The sequence below is a fragment of the Centroberyx gerrardi genome, chromosome 18, assembly GCF_048128805.1.
Source record: "Centroberyx gerrardi isolate f3 chromosome 18, fCenGer3.hap1.cur.20231027, whole genome shotgun sequence".
Classification (NCBI taxonomy): domain Eukaryota; kingdom Metazoa; phylum Chordata; class Actinopteri; order Beryciformes; family Berycidae; genus Centroberyx; species Centroberyx gerrardi.
The window spans coordinates 8,092,918-8,112,086 of NC_136014.1; the positions used below are offsets into that span (position 1 = coordinate 8,092,918).

Below are 19,169 nucleotides of genomic sequence, written 5' to 3' on the forward strand. Positions count from 1 at the left end.
GATTTAAAGCTTCAGTAGGCAACTTTGCACATTATTGGCCCCAATGGCAGTGAGAAATAATTGTTTACATTTTGAATCGACTTCAATACCAAGAAATGATGTAACTCGAAATCAGTAAACTTCTTTCACCTAAATGTCTTCTTCTTAGTGGTTGGTGGGGGTGGAGGAGGTTCAATCGTCGTTGGTGAGTTCAGCTTTTCTGACGTTCAGGAGTACCTTTTGTATTTTGCTGTTACGTTTTGATTTGTCACATCCTGTGCAGTGAGATTTCCTGCCAATAACATTATCTGAAACCAGAATTCCATTTGGCCGTTGGGGGGGGTGGATGGGACGCTCTGCTCCGATGCAGCCCCACTTTGTGATTTAGGCTGATAAGACAGGTTTATTCTTACATAAAAATCTTTCCAAGTGCAGATTTAATGCTGTCAAGCACTGGAAGTGTGTTGGTGAACTACAGACCATAATACATTGCACCGATGACACAGCACCTGGAGCCAGTGCTCACCCGTGTCCCATATGGAATAGGGAGGCAAAGTTTGAAACACAGAATGCACAAGATCCAGAGGAGGTAACCCACTTGTAATTAGCTGTATGTTTGCTTCACAAAACTGGCGATAATCAGATGGGAGTATAATAGTCCACTAACGTCACCATAGCAAGTGCTGCTAATGCTAGTCTCATTAACTTATAATAGAGGGAGAGATTTTCATGCCTGAGCAAAGATGAGATACTGAGCTCACTAAATGAAATGTCAACAAAAATGCAGCCAAAATACAGCCTACTTGGATATATACACACAAGTGAAAATTGATGAAAACAAATGGCGAGTGGTGGGCAGAGGAATAAAGAGCGTTTTACAAGTCATTAATAAACAGCATGTGTTTCACAGGCCCCTCGCCCGCCCCCGCCAATAGTGACTGCCAACCAGTGGGAAACGCTGCATATAGGTTTGTGTCCCTTTATGAAAATGTGTGTGTGTGTGTGTGTGTGTATGTTTGGCATGATGAATACATTTGTATACACGTGCACCTGCGCTTTGGTTTGTGCCGTGCACGCTTGAGTACGCATGTGCTGTGTGAGTACTGCCCCCCCACCCCCACCCCACCACTCCCTCCTCCCCATGTCGCCCCCGGCTCTGACGGAGCCACTGGAATCAAATCAAATCAAGTCAAACTCATTTCATGTCCCCCCTCCGAGGAATTCCTCTGACGTCCTTGGCACCAACAAAGATATAAGATGACATTAAGGAAGCGCGTAAACACGCGGCGGCGCACGTGCGAGGAAGGACGCGGAAAGCACACGCGCACGCACACACACACACACACGCATCACACGGCGCGACGTAAAGATAATTCAAAGCAGCGGCATGCGACAGGCCCTATCCACACTGTTCCTTCCCCTCTACCCCTGCAGTCTCACACCGCTTAGTTGAAAGGACCTGTAACCCAGCGTGTACATCATTTTTTTTTTCTCCAGGAGACAGCCTGTAATGAGAAAGCGCCATTATGGGTCCAGCAGGAGCCTGTGCCTCGGTGCTGCCGCTGCTACCACAGTTACCCGTGAGGTCTTTCTCTTTGTTAGTTAAGGGAGAGAGCAGCCCGCAGACGTCCCCCGCTCTCTGCTTGTTAGCTAGCAGTAATGACCAGGCTGTGGGGAGCCAGGCAACCAGGCCAAGGCGCTGGCAGCCCGTTCCCCTCTGCTGGCCCTCAGCTTACCGACAGGAAGGGGAACAGAAGCAGACACCACAGAGGACACACTGGGAGAATCAGATCCGACAGACTGAGGAGGCAAGGAGGGGAGAGCGGGGGGAGGAGATTTCTACCTCCGGACAGACCGAGACCAAACTAGACCATTACCGACACACACACAAGCACACGGGATCCAGCTAGCACCCCGCCTGTTCGCAGAGCTGGCATTAGATCAATGCTAGCTGTGCAGCGCTAAGATCAATGCTTACTTTGTACAAAATGTGCCTCGTAGGTTTATGTGGTTCTCAAGGATCATGTATTCGCGTGGATGTGATTAGAATTTCTAAGCCAAGCGGCTGTTTGAATTGGAGGAGACTTTGTAATGGGCTACCAAGAGGCTGAGGATCTTCCAGCACAATCAAATATGACTTTTAACACAAGGTAAAAAAACAAAACAAAAAAAATAACACTGAGGTCGGTGTTGTATTGCATCAAAGAAGTATGCGATTACATTTCGCAATTGAGTTACAAGCAATAAGTAATTCCTATGATCTCCTCCCTTCAGTAGTTTCCAGATGGTCTGTGTTTGCCTATGATATATGACCTGTACGCACACGCACACGTGTCCCATGTACGGTGATAGAGAGGTATTATCATGTCTTGTTTATTGCGTTTACATTACACATGACCAGATCAATAATTCAGAGGGGAGCCACGCCAACCATCTGCATTACAGGGCAATATTACAGCAATAACATGGAATGGCCTGTTTGTCACCGTGCCCAATAGCGTGGTCTCCAGGAAAAGGCAGCGGGGAGTAGTAGAAGTATGGATATGGATGTTGTATGGATAGTAATATGTAATTCACTGCACCCAAAGGCCCCATAAACAACGATCAATGTAAGAAAGAGTCGGGAGGAGGCGAATGCAGATGATTGTATCTTTACTAGTCAACGTTTTTGGTCTGCAGAGCTTTTCAAGATCCAATCATGAATGCTGCCTGAGGCGTGGATTGGCAGTTGAGGAAGCATTTCGGTGCTCAGCTTGGCCGGTGTTTGCTCAGGTACTGATCAGTTGTGGCAGAGAAATAGTAGTAGTCATCAGCCGGGGCAAGAGAGCTGAGGAAGACAGCTAGGCGAAACTTTTTTTTTTTTAGTATAACCTAGTTCCCATTGAATTAAATAAATAAATCCATCAAATGAAATAAATAAAAAGATGATGTGGGCCTACTATAGAAGGTGGTGGTGTTTTTTGCGGGCATCCAGCGCCTCAGCCCAGGGCCACAGTCTCCGCCCCCCTCGGTGGATTGCGGACGGAGTGCAGCGTTGTGTGAAGACTCACAAACAACATCTGCAGCAGCGGCAACCAGGCCCTCCCTCTGTGCCTTGCTCTCCTGCCAAGTCCGCCCACGCTCCCTCTCATCTGCTCAGGCCATCTTCCCTTCCTCCCTTTCCTCGCCGTTTCCTCCCTCGTTCCCTTCGAGAAGGCCCATCTTTCATCTAGACTGTTTACTTAGCACAGGCCTGCCTGGTCCAGCGCTGTGGATTCACTTGAATGGAGCTGAGCTGAGCTGACTGCAGTGCCGAAACACAATAGGCAGTGCATTATTGATTATGTTTGTGATCTAACCTTGGTGCTCAGGAGTAGCTCGCCTCCCCACCCACCCCCCCCTTCCCAGCGCCCATGCATAATTTCTGCAGTGAAAATGTGAGTTTCTTCACCTCTTAATGGAAAAGTTGGGTGAACTCTAAGGGATTTCCAATAATGCGGGATTCTGCATTCAAGTTCAGCTCCCTTTGTTTACCCGCCGGCAGACAAACAACCCAGTGCTGCCTCCGCGTGCACGTGTGTTGTACTGTGTGCACACACCTATGTTTGTGTTTGAGTGGTGCTGTCAGGGGTCAGCATGCTAGAGCAAGAGAAAGGGAGAGGAAGACTGTACGAGAGAGAGAGAGAGAGCTGCATTATAAATAGATGCCATCAATCAGGGGGATGTCCTTCATTTGGCACGCGTCAGTCCTGGAGGGGGAAATGCATATTCACACTTGAACAATGAGTGTCAGTCACACAGCTCCCACCAGACACATGACAGCTGTGCATGGTGGCTGGTTACGCACTCTCAGACTGGGAGCTCCGAGCAGGCGAGGGAGTGAAAGCCCAATCATTTCATGAAGAGGACCCGAATAGTAGGGACCCTCCCCAGAGGAAGAGTGATTGACTCGCCTGCATGCGCGATCTTTGATGCAGTCTTGACTAGTGGCAGCACTGATGTTTAAGACTACCGACACGGCGCACATGCAACAGGCAGCGTTGCTGGCGTGACTGACATGTAACATGGCTGACATGAAGAGTCTCAGAGCGCGGCGGTAGGAGCGCGGCGGAGTCTCTCTCTGTCCCCGTGGGTTGCCTCGACTGATCCTTGCCGTCGGAGGAGGGGGGAAACAGTGTGTTGTTGGTGTGTTCATGAAGCGAGGATGCAGCTGCTCCCAGCTGGATCGCAATGTTCTGCCAGCAGTTGAAGTGTTTAGTCTCTCCCTTCACTTTCAGCTTTCACAAAGTCACGTTGTGTAAACTCTCGCCCTGGCTTCGGCGAGCGCACGCAAGGCCTCGGCGACGCTCGCTGCCGGACACCAGGAAGGACTGGATGAAAACTCTCATTTGCGGCAACGCGTGATTTTATTTCTCTATTTCCCCCCCCGTGAGAGACGGAGGAGTGAAGGGGAGATTGTGTTTCTAGGTGTGATTGCATCAGCTGTGCGTTAGCGCTGCCTGGCACACTGTGTATTGGGTTCCTTCATCTGCCGTTAGTTAATGTGATTTGAGCAACAGGTCCTGCTTAGTGGCTGGGTCTGTGGAGAGGAGAGATGCGGCCGCTGCTTTCTCAGGCTCCACTAATAGGGGTCAGCCAAGATAGTGTGCCAGTATTTCTCTTTAATCGCATTTGGGAAACTTCATCCCTGGGAGGTGAGGCGGGGATTTTTTTTTCCCTGTGAGCCTTGTGTCTTTTTTATTGTCCTCAGGAGGAATGCAGAGTTGGACCGTTTAGGGCCAAGCCCAAATGGCGAGACTAAAAAAAGGCCTTTGGTTATGAAAAGCCGCAGAGGGAATGTTTGCACTGTAGCTTGTAATTGTCAGTTTCATTACACTAACAACCAACAGTATAGCCAAGTCAAGCAAGTTGAGATTGACTGTTTGTGATTAGTCTCTCCAGCAAACCAGAAACTCCTCAGTCAGATCCCATTCTGCTAAGCTGACAGAGCAGCTCACCACCCTTACCCCAGGATTGTTTTGCTACAACACCGCAATAAACTTCTGTTGAACCTGCCAAAGGCGATCACGCCAGCCGTCGTTGCACCGCTGCACCCCGGCCAAAAGCCCCCATCCACGCGAGGGTCTAACACATGAAACTGTAACGCGGCCTATACGTTAACTACAAAAGGCTGACAAACAGGCCACATCAAGTGGAAGGAGCATCCAAGCAGAAGCTGATGGGCCGAGCAGACACGCACAGCGCCAGACGTGGAGCCGGAGTGGAAGGGATGGGAGAGAAGTCAGGCGAGCAAACTAGTATGGACCCGAAGCAGAAAACGCAACGTGACGGGGACGAGGAGTTCTGTCAATATGGCTTCTGCTGTGACGCATGCAGGCCGCCGCGGTGGAGGGAAGAGAGGAGAGGAGGGACGGATGAAGCTCTTAAAAGAAAGATGAGAGGGGGGGGAGAGAGGAGGAGGAAAGGATGGGTGAGGAGCTACAAGAATTGGACCTCAACATGGAGATTTGCGCCAGTCCCAAACACCAGAAATGTCTGTCCAAACCGCAGCCAAACTCAAGTGTAGTTTTTTTTTGAGTCCAAACCCGACTAAACCTCAACATCGCTGAGACATTTCCCAAGATTAGCTGAGGGTAACAGTATCTTAACATTTTTTTTTTTAACCAATCCCGACCCTAACCCAAGCAATTAAATGAGAAATTCAGCGTGAGCTTACCCAGGTCCGGTATACTCGGGTCCCATTGGTTTTGAGCTCGAGCTTCAACAGAAATCTGAGGCAATATGAGGAAGATGAAATAGAGTAAAGAGGAAGAGAAAGCAGCCACAATGAAGCAATGGCGAGCGGAGCAGAGGGTTGAGAGGAGGACAGCAGCGCACCCGCAGACACGCAGCCAGGCAGGCGCATGGAACAAAAACACCCATCTTAACTTATCAATTATTCATTTTGTAGTCCATTTTAACATCTTATAGCATTTTTTCTTGAAGCAAGTGAAGGCAAGGACGATTGTGTGAGCTAAGTCAGTTCGATGCAACTCAAGGACTTCCTCAAAACGGGCGATATTATCTCAGAACCACTTGTTTGGTGAAATTTCAGAAGAAAACGTTAATTTGCAATCAACTACCTCCCGCTGGTGGCAGGTTTTCTTTCCACTTGTTATGGAGAAAGTGAGATTTTGATACTGAGCGCAAGATAAATAGAGTGGCTTGTTATTATGGAGGTGTTTTCTGCAGTGTGGGGATTTGAGGCCAGTGAGAGCAAAGGAGGTAAGAGCAGTCGCAGACGGAGAATGGAGGTAATGTAGCAGAGAGCGATGAATGGGTGGTAGCTCTGTGTTACTGCTGTTTATAGAACTCCTGCTCAGTATTAGTCAGGACTCGGGCCCCTCGGGGAACACTCTTCATCTCCCCCTCTGTCTCTCTGTCTACAGCCGCCATCTTTCTTCCTATTACCACCTCCCTCGCTCCCGCTTCTTCCCTACCGCGCTCCTTTTTTTATCCCTCCCCTCTGTCTTTCTCTATCACCATTTTTTTTGTGCGCGTGTTCTCGGTGTTCTTGCTGTCTGGGCATTCTTGCGCTGTTTACTTTTCCCTCATCCTTGTTTTTTGTCTACCTCCTCCTCCTCCTCCTCCACTGCCTCCCTCTCTTCCGCCGCACAGCCACTCCTCTCCATCTCTTCTCGCCCCAGTCGATGCTTTATCATTCACGCCCCGGCCTGGGAGAGGGCGCTTTGACTCGGGGGCTATTTTCGCCCCTCGGCCGGGGTATAATGGGAGCTAACTGCGGCCCGTAAATTCCGGCGCCGAAGATGAGCGAGGTGGGGAGCGTTTAGGGTGTGGGGTGGGCTGGTTATTGTGCCGGAAACGTAACTTATTGCACAGGAGACCGCCTAGCCCCCCCGCTCTCCTCAATCACGGCTTTATTGGGAGATTGCGATAGGAGGTCGGGACAATTTCTCTCGCTGTCTTCCTCTGTGGCTGCTGTCCCCTAACCACCGGCTTCAACCTCAGACACATTCCTTCTCTGTCTGTTCTCTCCGCGGTGCCATTTCTCATTCTCTCTCTTTTTTTCTTTCCCTCTCCCTGCCCGTCCTATCTCTTTAGGCCATCTCAGTGTGATTTTTGATATCTGATCATAAAGATTTGGTTCCGTGAGCTCAGGCCGTCTCAATGCAATTTTGGATATCTGATCAAAAAGATTGGGTCTCACGGGTTCGCATGAGTGTCCGTCCGCGCTTGGCCTGAAAATGCCCACCGCGTATCTCCCATGGGTGTATTTATCTAAAATATGTTCATAATACTTTTTTCTCCTCTGTTCCTCTCTGGCTCTCATGCACACTGTGGCTGGATTGCGGCCAAATTACATTTGCGATCAGAATGCAAGTCTCATTTCAAAAGGTCTGATAGCAATCCAAGCAAAATCCGAATTCGCCGCATCTGGACGTATCACATTATGCGTCGCGGCATGTTCAGATGATAAAAATCACAATCGAAATGACAAGTTTAACCGTAGCCTTTCTCTCTGTCTCTCTCCTCTCCCTCCCTTTCTGTCACCGCTTCTCCTCTGCCATCCCTCCCTCCCTCTCTCTCGCTTACCTCTCTTGTGTATTCAGTCACTCATTAGTCCTCTTTAAAGTGACTGAATGAAGGTGGGCACCCTCGGCAGGGGGTCACCACCCGCCCTTCCACCCCCCGCTGCCCCCACCCCTCCAGCTCGTCCCTGGCACCCCAGGCCGCGAAAGGTCAGCCGTCATTGGGACTCATTACGAGGAACAGAAACCGGAGCAGACAGGAACTGTGTGTGTGTGTGTCTGTGTGTGTATGTGTGTGTCTGTGTGGTTGTGTGTGTGTGTGTGTGCACAGCTGAGCAGCTATATAGCCTAAGGTAGACGGGTGCCCTAGACCTAGAGCTTCGTGTTTTCTGTTTTTCACATCCAATAACGTCAAGGTTCTTTGTCTGTAATATGCTTCTGGCTTTTATAGGTAGAACTTTGTATTTCTCAGCACTGGTATGCATTTAGTAAATGATCAATTTGTAATGGTGCTTAGTTCCACAATTTCTCCGCAACACTTCCCCCCCGTACACACACTCTTAACGCATACACTCACTCTCTGACACTCAATGTCCCGTCTTCTCCAGGTATGATACATGCATCTGCTTGAGTGGCATTGACTCTTGCTCTTTCTCCATCCCCCCCCCCCTCTCTCCAACACACACACACACACACACCCTTGAAGCAGGACCAGTCCATCACCCTCCCAGACACGGTGAATTTACAATGCTGTCCTTGACCACGTCTGAGCCCCGAGATCCACCTTCACTCATCAGGAGACAGATTGGGTTGGCAGGTGGGGCCCCCGCTCGGGCCCGCGTTTTTTATTTGGACATAAAAAGTAATGAAACACGGGAATGATGGGAGCTTTTTACTGCTAATCATATGTCCCTCCGTCCCAATTAAAAGCTTGTTTGCATAAACCGCCTGCGCAAACACACCCCCTCGATGCCGCATCCCCCCACTGGGCCGGCGAAGGTGCGTGCGCCTTTGCGTTTGTGTGTGTGTGTGTGTGTGTGTGTGGGTGCCTATCTGTGTGTCACTGTGTGAGTGCGCGTGCGTGTGTATCCTGCTGTCAGCGAATTCTCCACAGAGATAACCTTGAAGGAGAGGCTGTGTGCTTAGCTCTGATACTGAATGCCAAGCTGCGGAAGGCTCGGTGTTCTCTGGGACCTTTGGCCACTTCTTCTCCGCTTAATCCTAAAGCTGCAACGAGGGGGTGGGGTTGCTCTAGCGGGCGTTGAATGGTTAAAGTGTCGCTCTGTAAATAATTGACCCCTCTTTGAAACACATTCACTAACCCTTGACATGTAAACTGTCCGGTGACCCCGTCCTTAATGGCACCATGTCTCCATAAATCAAGTGCAGATCAGCTATAGATGCACGCAGACCATCTGGATACTTTGTGAGGTACAGATAACCAGTCTCTCTTAATGCCTGTTAGTGTGACAACGTGTCTAATTCTTAGCATTTTACAATGCGGTGACAATCTAAAAATACAAGGTTTGGATGCGAATGAGTGTGTACTCCCCTAGTATCTGTTTTCCTGTCTTTTCTTGCCACCTCTCCCCATGCGTATGTATCCTAATCCTGTGCAGTTACTTTGGGCGTCATGCCCTTTACTCTCCTGGCTCGCCATCTATGTTTTTTCACCTCTTTTTTCCTTCCCTCGTTCCCACGCCAGGCTTTCTCTCCGCCATTTAGCCTAAGTTAATGGACTCCTACACATTCAGCTTGGAAATGTTGTGAAGTAAACAGCGGCTCATGAAATATTCACCACCCTCCTGCGTGTGTGTGTGTGTGTGTGTGTGTGTGTGTGTGTGCAGCCAGCCGTACCCAGCCAAGCCGGGTGACTCTGACACATTCACACGCTCGCACATGCACTCACACATACACGCGCGGACACACACACACACACACACACACACACACACGCATATAAACCACCGGGACGCCCCAAAAAGCAAAAGGCGTTTCCACATCTCGGCGCCGTGCCAAAAGAGAAGTGAAATGGAGCATTGGGAGTGGGAGCACTCTATGCTGCTGAGTGAGTCAGATGTTTGCTGATATTCATATTGATGAAAAAATCAGCGGATCACACTCAAAAATTAATCTTAATGCATTTATTGCAAAAAGCATCAGCGGGGGGAAAAATAACACAAACATTTCAGCATGAAGGCTTGTAGCCTGAAATATTTGTGTTAGTCGTTCCCCTGCTGATGCTTTTTGCAACAAATGATACATTTTTGAGTGCGATCCCTCAATTTTTTTCATTGATCTTTATTTGATGGACCAACACCAAATTAAACTAGTTAGGTCTGATATTTATATTGGAAATGAAGTTGAAATTGAAAAGGAAATTGAGGCAATGGTCCAGACACTAGTATCACCCCGTCCTTGGAGAAGTGGGGTAGTGACTGGAAGGTCGCAGGTTTGAATCTCCAGAACTGGCTGAGAAAATCGCTAAGCAAAGCTGCTCAGTGGCTAATAGCAGGAAACTCTGGCTGTACTAGGCAGCTAAAAGAACACGCTTGCTCAGCAAACCTCCCCTGGATAAATAATGGTAAAAAAAAAATAGCTGTTCATGTTGGAGTTGATGTTCCTCTTGCTTCATGTCTGTAGTCCAGATATCATGTCACCCCCTCCATCCTGCTCATAACCTGATGGTAGAAAAAAAAGTAAAGAGTTCAGTCATTCAAAATTTTATTCCCAACATTTTGCATCAGAGCACAAATATAGCTGTGCTTTCCAATCATTGGTCATTTTGAACTTTATCCATAAAATGAATATTTCAGCTTCGGAGCTTTTCTACCTCCTTTTTTTTTCCTTCGCCGTGCATCCCATTAACGCTGCTATGCAATCCTTCCCGATCTCCTCTTGCCTGTTTCTATTTTCCAGACACAGCCATCATATCTCTGCCACCCCCGCCACATACCATACGGTGTGCCACGTCTCGCTGCATCTCCCCCTGGGGGTTGCCCCTAGCAACACGCACTAATACACACTCGCTCATGCGCCGGCCTAGATGGGAAGCGACAGATATGTATGGTATAGATGACGTTCCATTCCAGCTGTCCCCGAGCCAGAGTGGTCTTGCTGGTGTAATAGAAGCCGTCCTCAGCCCCGGCGCCATGCATAATTCAGTGGTGAACCTCATCCCGGTGCTCATTGCCCGGAGACTGGAGCGTGCTGATAGATGACCTCTGCTGTGGCCCGAGTCACGTTGGAAGATTCACCGGCGGCGCTGAAAGCAGGTCATCCCGGTTGACCCCCGAGGCTCCCGCGTGTTGCTGCGGCGCAGGGACATTTAGTGACAGCGCTGACAGTCCGCCCTGCAGTTCCGCATGTACCGCGCCGGCCCGTGCCGCCCGTGCCGGCCCCTCGGTCGCCGTGACAGCGAGGTGAAGGGCGTTATGGGAGAGTGGTGGCGTTTGTAGCGTCGTATTGTCAGGAGGAAGGATTGGAGGGTGGGGCGACGCAGAAAAGATGTTCCATTTATGAACAGTAGGGATGGGACAGTATATCGAAATGCAGTATATCGCAATACAAAAATGTGACAATACGTATTGTGGGTAGGGATGCACTGATCCGCCTTTTTCAGTCCAGATACCGATACCGATAACTGGGCTTTGGGTATCGGCCGATACCGAGTACCGATCCGATACCAGTGTTTAATTAATAAGCTGTATGCCTCAGTGTGGAAGAGACTGGGATCATTCTTTTATGTGTAAGGCAACATCAGGCTTGACTTTAACATTGCTTTCCTAACTTTGTAAAACAAAATATAACAAATATATACATTGATATAAATTTACTGAATTGTTATTTATTATTAAAATAATAAATAATCGTGCACCAGCAACTTGGTAAATCTTCAAAATTAACAGGAATTACAATTCAAGTGTAAACCTTTTAAATGCAGCAACAAATTGGTCAGGAATTAAAATTCCAGTGTAAAACAATACAACTGCATCAAATGAGAACAAAATGTGAACATTACATCACAATTAAGTCACAAACTAGTGCAAACAAACTTGATAAACTAAATCACAATTCACAGTAGTATAAACAAGTAACTTGGTAAAAACAAAACATTCAAAATATGCAGAATAAGCCTAAATTACTGAAATAACTCTGGCTTAACTGGTAGTCTTGCTTTAAACTTGAAACAGCCCTCAGAAAAAAAGTCAAGGTATGTTAGTCTGATTATGTGTCGGCCGAATGGAGCAGCAGTACCTGACACTTTAAAGTCGAGATGAAACGGCATTTCGAGAGTATCTAACTTCCGTATCGTGACGTATTTCCGAGTGAAACAGGAAAGACAGGCGGGACATAACGTTGGGAGGAATTTGATTTGAACGTTGAAAAGTGGGTGTGTCATAACACCCGAAGACACACCGAAGTACCATGCTGTTGCTAGCTAGCTAACTAATGAATCTTAGCCTCTTAGCTCTGTGCGCTAAAAGTTGAAGATTGATTGATGGGTGGATGTCATGATATTATTGGTTGAAATTAGTTACGGGCATGCTTACGTAAGCACACGGCATATTTTGTTTTACAGGAAGAAAACATGATTGAATTTTGATATAAGAATACAATGAAATTGATTTTTGGTATTTTTTTTGGCATATTGTTAAATAGGTGCACAGTATGACCGGGGATGTGATCTAAAAGGGTTAAAAAGGCATTTTTCATTTCATCTCGTCTTTAAATCATGTTGTGGCAGGAAACAACGTTGGCCTACAGCCGAGTCCCCTTAAACCTGGGATTTATGAATGGAGTCTGGCTGGACGTGCCGATTGTATGATTGGTGGAAAACGACTTTACCTCGCAGGTTAAATGGCAGCCTGCTCGGCCGCGCGGTGACCCGGGAGAGTTTAAACATATAACCGAGACAAAGTATTCATACAGGTGTGTTTTTAACTACCGAGCATCAGCAACGACCCCCGGTCAGCTCACCCCGACCCCGGCTCTGTTATGAGGGCTGGGCGCCAGGTTAGCTTGTTAGCCTGGATGCTAGCTGCGGGAGGCTCACTGCGAGGCTCCGTGGAGCCCCACGAGCGAGAACTCAGCGCGTGAGACGCTGCGCACGGCGGGCGGGATCCTCCGGAGCCGCCGGACGGACCGGAGGCAAAATGGCCGGGTCTACCGGCGCGCTGCTGACACATGACATAGTACGTGCACGTAGACGTAAACATAGAATTGAATTGAATAGATCGGCCCCATTGTCACCGATACCCGATCCAGCTATTTGAGTCAGTATTGGACCGATATCCGATATCAGTATCGGATCGGTGCATCCCTAATTGTGGGGCAGAAAAATGAATCTTGATATTAGCTCCATTTTATTCTGCTGTAGGAATCACAAATGAGACGGCTTGACCATCACAATTTCACAAGCTCTACATCCAAATTATATTATTTGCACTTTGTAATGACATTTCTAAATTGTTGTTTACGTTCTAGCAAGTCAATGCCACTGCTAGAAAGATCTGTGGCTCAGAAATAAACACAATTCTGCACAGTCAGACTTTGTTGTCATTGAACTTTTATTTATTACATCGTATCGTGGTTGTATCGAATTGTGAACCCCATATCGCGTATCGTATTGTGAGATAAGCATATCATCCCATCCCTAATGGACAGCATAGGGCCTTTAATTCCCTGCAGTGGTTCAGTAGGACTGCAGATTCGAAAGGGAGCAGTCACATATTTCATTTAGGCTAGAGTGGCTCAGGCCTCGCAATCATGTTTCCACTTTACTTGTAGGGAAGGGGGGGCGGTGCTTGGCGGAGAGAGAGAGCAGAGGAACAAGAGCACTATACGGCCAACTTGCCTAAACTTTCACTGTCAGCAAATCTGTCACACAGTCCAACTTCGAAGTGATTCTGCCACAGTGGGAACGCTTTATTTATTTATTTAACTGACATTATTCTAATTTCCATTATTTATATAGCCCCTATTCATGGCAACTCGAGGGCAGGTGTGGAGGGCAACGTTGGTTTGAGAAAATGCAAATGTTTTTCCAGCATTTACAGTTCGCTTGCTCACATCCGGCTGTGTCCCTGGTGGAATATTACACCGCCAGCTCTTCATCAGTGGAATAAATTCAAGTAGAGTGTCGTTTTCTCTTCAGTCAGGCCCCATTTTGCTGAGAGCCGAGAGAGGACTCAATAGGTGACCCTTCATTCTTTCAGTTATCATAAAACAAAAACTGTCTGAAGCTAAATCGAAAGAGTGACCATGAAATTCTCTCTCCTCTCTTCTCCACTCAATCACAACCAAGGCTGGGCTGTAAGGCATATTGAAAAGCAGACTTGAAATCCACTTTACTCGTTTTCTAAAGCCATTCACTGGGTTTGATAATGCACATGATTATTTTTCATAATGTGCAGTTAGTAGAAATGTCTTTAATTTTGACGTGGCGTCAAGGGGTGATCTCGCAGGTTTTGTACCTTGTGAGGTAGAGAACATCTCTTTATTAGTGCAGTGATGTAAATAGGTGCGCGTCCTGCATCTCTGACGCGTTAAAATCCAAAAGGACACAGTAAACTCACTATCGACGCGTCCATGGGACGCACCCTATTTTTTCCTAGAAAATAGTCTCAATCATCGCGAGAGAGACTTAATGCCCTTGCTGGGCCTGCATCCAATGCTACTTTCGCCACACAGATTTCATTTCAACAAGGCTACAAACTTGGTAATTGGTAAATAAACTCACTTACCGTCGCGCCGTGTTGAAAAAAATAGTAATCCACCGGCCACGATTTTCTCACCGTCTGCGCATATATCTCTGGCATATCTCCCATTTTGTTCAGTCTCAATGAGTGAAAGGAAAACGTTTTAAAATGCCACCAAAGAAAAAGATCAAACATATTGCTGGCCAACAAACTATTGCAGGTAGGGATGTACCCGAATCCGAATCCGTTATTCGGGAAAGCACAGATAGGCTAATGCGATGGAAACAGATATTTCTTCTACCCGAAATTGCACGTTATTATTCGGGGAAAAAAGCCATAATTGACATGTCTGTGCGTCAGCCGCTATGTTTCTTCAAACAGATTCATATCATTGTGGATGACCACAAGATAAAAATGCCCATTCTGTTTGCAACATAGGACTTTGATTTCACTAACTAGTCGTTTCATTTACTACACATTAGAGGTCTGCAACCCGACCCGAACCCGACGGGACCCGAGACTGTAACGCGCTTGGTCGTGTCTTAGCTTACATTAGCTTTGTGCTTGTTAGCTTTAGGGAAGTAGGCTAACGTTACTCCCATGGATGTATTAAACTGGATAGCATGACAGAGCGAGACGACGTCAGTATTGGGTAGACTGGGAGTAGTTGGTAGGAGCCTACTCAACCTGTTGCTGTAACTCAGTCTCAGTAAAAAAAAAACAAGGAGCGCCACCCAGTGACTTAATCTGTTACTGCAACCAAACAATGTTCCAAAAGCATAGTAGGCATATTTGCGACTGTTACAACTGTATGTCGGGCTCGGGTCGGGTCGGGCTCGGTTGGTTTTTTTTCATGCTGTTTTATGCTCCTCGCTTTCTCCTGAAGCTCTGTGTCACACAGGCTGCTGGGCACACACAGCCCCCCTGCGTGTCTCTCTCTCTCTCTCTCTCTCTCTCTCTCTCTCTCTCTCTCTCAATTCAATTCAAAGGGGCTTTATTGGCATGGGAAACATACTTTTACATTGCCAAAGCAAGTGTGAAATAAAAAAAAAATGTACGTACAATTAAAAATATACTAGAATAAATAAATGTGTAACCAGAGCTGTGTAACATTGCAATCAAATATATAAATAGGAGTAGGTAAAATGAACTTAAAAAACTTAAAAACACAAATTTTATTGGGGACCCACTCAATTTCCCTGGGACCCACTCAAATTACCACCTGTGGGTCCCGGGGACTCACTACATTGAAAACCTATTTACATCACTGTTAGTGATTATGGGTTCCTACCAGTGAGGCACTTAATCGACCCCGAGTTCTGTTCCTTGAGCTTCATGTTCCCTCAGTAACATGACCAGGTTAGCATTCTCATCAGGAGTTCCACGGTCCAGACTCAAACTTGAGGACAACCCAGCCAAAAGTGTTAGGTCAGCAAAATCCAGCACTATTTTGAACAAGACTAAGAGTCTAACAGCCCCGCGACATTGAATTTTGTGGAAGCGTCCCTGCATGGAATCCGACTCAGGTCTTCTGACCGAGAGTCTGCAATCTAACTCCCTGCGGCCCGCTTTCACCCACGTGACCAAAAGCGGTGAACAGAGCGACCGACCGACACTGCGATCCATAGAGCCCCTGCTGTCGTGGGGCTAAAAATCAATTCAGAGCCCGCTTTTATTATTCTATGGCCTTCACTGCGACTCATGTGTGTTATATGCTTTTTTTGAAATGTGCTTGGTCTTTTTTTTATGTGACGAGATTGATCCTTATAGCATTTCCTTTAACCTTGTGAAGTGCTTTGTGGCAAAATGTTTTGTGTTTAAGGCATTTAAATACAGTTGATCTGAGCCAGCTTGAAATTTAGAGCAGCTAGCAGGCGATGTTATCTTGGCAGTTTATTGACATTTACCTCACCATTATCTTGACTGGTATTGGTGACTAGTTGTCCTGCCAGTTAGGCCATTAATTGCATTACTATTAACTTCCCTCAGCTCTCTGTTCCCTATCACTAGGTTAGCCTGACTTGCAAGCAGAGCTAGAATAGCTAGCTAGCAGTGCTATCCAAAATGTTCTTGTCATTTGCCTCACCATATCGTAACTGGCAGCAGGTGCCGCCCCACCCCTTCCAACACTTTTATATTTATCAGTTTTAGTCTACTGAACACAAACCTCATTATGGCCACGGCGGCTTCTCAAACACAGCGACAAGGGTTTCGCAGCCTGCCTTTTAGTAAGCTGCCGGTCGCGCATTAGCTGGCAGAGCGCTACCCGCTCGCAGCGCTTATTTTCCATAATAAAACACAGCTCAGCATATCCTTGTCCTGCATGCATAAAGAGGAGCCACCCTCATGTCAGCTTTGGTTAGTAACAACAGCAGCAGGAGCCTCTCCGAACGTCTGCGCGGTATTCAATAATTCCATAGCGTTCAATAAGGAGCGAGGAAGAATAGCCGGCGCCTCGTTGTTTCCCTGACCTCAGCTGCTGTATTCTGGGCGGTTTGCGCCAGTGAAGCATGAACGGTCTCTATGGTATTACAGCATGGCACCATTTATGTCCTACATATCAACTATGCTGCCATGGTCTACATGGTGAGCTACTGTTAACCTACTTCTGTGCTGCCAAGCTAAACCCAAGAGGAACACTTTCCTCTGTCTTGAAGGCACGCAGGCAGAAGCACCAGACACACTGGGACTTGTCGATCAAACCAACCCCACCACCACTCACAGAGAAGCTAAGATGCTTGGAATTATGCCAGCGTGCAGAGAGATGACAACACACATGCACACACACACACACACACAGTGATATTGTGTGCACGTACACACACACACCTGCCATCCTTGATCCCATCAGACGACAAGCCTCGGTTGCGTGGCAGGGCTTTGTTGGGGGAGTTGACAGGGAAGGTTGCTTCATAAACCCGGCACGCGTCCATCTCCGTCTCCCCCGCTGCTCTGGGATGAAGGGAAGTGATGATCCAGGGATTTTTCGTTTTCCCCCCGCTCCGCCGAGCTCCGCCGTATCACCTTGACAATGTCGCACTCCGTCACGGAGGCCACGGGGACGGCGGAGGGGGCGCTCGGGGAGCAGGACAGAAAAACGGCGCGGGATTTAGCTGTCACCGAACGAATCCATTAGCCGTCGGGCTTAGCTGTGCTTTAACTAAGAGTGAGAGAGAAAAGGTCGGGAGGTGGGTGGGATGGAGCGTGGGCGGTTGAGGGGGCGTCGTCGGGGGTTCAGGAGAATAAACGCTGGATTCTTGTTTATGTCCATTAGATTGTACTAGTATGTGTGTGGCTGTGTGTGTGTGAGAGAGAGATTGAGACTCAAAGATAAAAGCGTGGGCAATCGGCAGACAAAAGCCTTTCAGTGCATGTGTGCGTCTGTGTGTGTGTGTGTGTACAGTATGTGAGTGTGTGTGTGTGCGAGCGAGCGGGATGCGGAAAGCGGAACATCCCTGGCCTGCCTCGACAGCAGTGCAGCATCGCTCGGGGACCGCGCATCACTATGTAAATGCAAATTGCAGTGTCATGCTGATCAATCCTGTAGGCTGCTGAGACTGGGTTATGTCGGGACCAGTCAGCAGCACCCAGGCTGTGTCTGTCGGTCTGTCAGCCCGACACTCGGCTCTCTGTTCCTGCATGCCAGTGTGTGAGGCATGCCTGCTCTGCCCTTCAGGAACAGGATTTACTTGTTTAATTTGGCTAGCTGGCCTAGCTGTTCAGCGGCTTTAGTTTGTCTTGAGTTGGCCGACTAGTAGGGATGGGACCAGATATCGAAATGCAATATATCGCAATACTAATCTAGCAAGTCAATTCCTTTGCTAGAAAGATTTGTGGCTCAGAAATAAACATAATTCTGCATAGTCAGACTTTGTTGTCATTGAACTTTTATTTATTACATCATATCGTGGTGGTATCAAGTCATGAACCCCATATTGTGTATCGAATCATATTGTAGCAATTAGCAGGACTAACTCGGCTGTCTTTCTCTTTTTTCCCGCAGGACACACCTGAAATAAAAGAATCCCGCAGGACTGACAGGACGTGGCGAGGCAGCGTGGGGGAAACCAGCCAATCGGCGACTGAGTGGAAGGGAGAAGACACCAGATTTGCATCTCAGAAGCAGGACGGGCCTCCAAGCCGGAAACCCCCTGGAGGATTGAGTTGATACAGCAAGCAAGTGGCGTGCAGGACATCCGAACACAAAAGGACATCCGAGCATGCTAGCCATGCTTTAGCACACATAGAAAAGACTGGTCGACTGACTTTCACCTGAGATACGCCTGCTCCTTTTCTTATACACCGCCCCCCCCCAGACACACACACACGTGTACACACACATCCCCCTCTCATCCGCCGTTCACTCGTGTACCATCCCAGCGAAGATGCCAATGCCAAGGGCGGCGCTGCGGCAGTTGTGGTGACGGGGCACAGAGCGTGCGTGCACGTCCGGCGGGCAGGCCGGTGGGCGGGCGGGTGGGCAGGCACACCAAGAGGTGTTTTCGGGTGGGCGTGGTTGAACCATGCGGCCCTGGGCGGGTTCATGGCGTTGGATTACCCTGGTGCTGCTGGCCTGGGGCACGCTGCTCTTCTACATCGGTGGGCACTTGGTGAGGGACAGCGAGCACCCGGAGCGCTCCAGCCGAGAGCTCTCCAAGATCCTGGCCAAGCTGGAACGGCTCAAGCAGCAGAATGAAGACCTGCGGCGCATGGCCGAGTCTCTCAGGTACCAGCAGCTCAGATGTCAGTGTGGTTTTGGGGCGAATGTGAGTGTATGAGAGACATTTGAAATTGAACTCTTAAATGAGTCCCTTGTGTTTGATGACACCAAAGAGAGCGGAGGGGCAGTGGTGGAAAGAGTACTAGAATGTCTTACTCAAGTAGAAGTACTGTTACTTTGCTGATATTTTACTTAAAGTAGTAGTACTTAAGTACTGCTGTAAAAATCTACTTAAGTAAAAGTAAAAAGTAGCTAATTTAC

At 48.0% G+C, this 19,169-nt stretch overlaps 1 protein-coding gene across 1 annotated transcript in view; it reads left to right on the forward strand.

The window, feature by feature from the left end:
• The first annotated feature begins 18,711 nt into the window (after positions 1–18,711).
• fut8b (fucosyltransferase 8b (alpha (1,6) fucosyltransferase)) overlaps positions 18,712–19,169 on the forward strand; it is a 30,568-nt gene continuing 30,110 nt past the window's right edge. The window contains exon 1 of the mRNA XM_071904354.2: positions 18,712–18,914. Coding sequence (XP_071760455.1) covers positions 18,712–18,914 — 203 coding nt within the window. The remainder of the gene's footprint in view (positions 18,915–19,169) is intronic.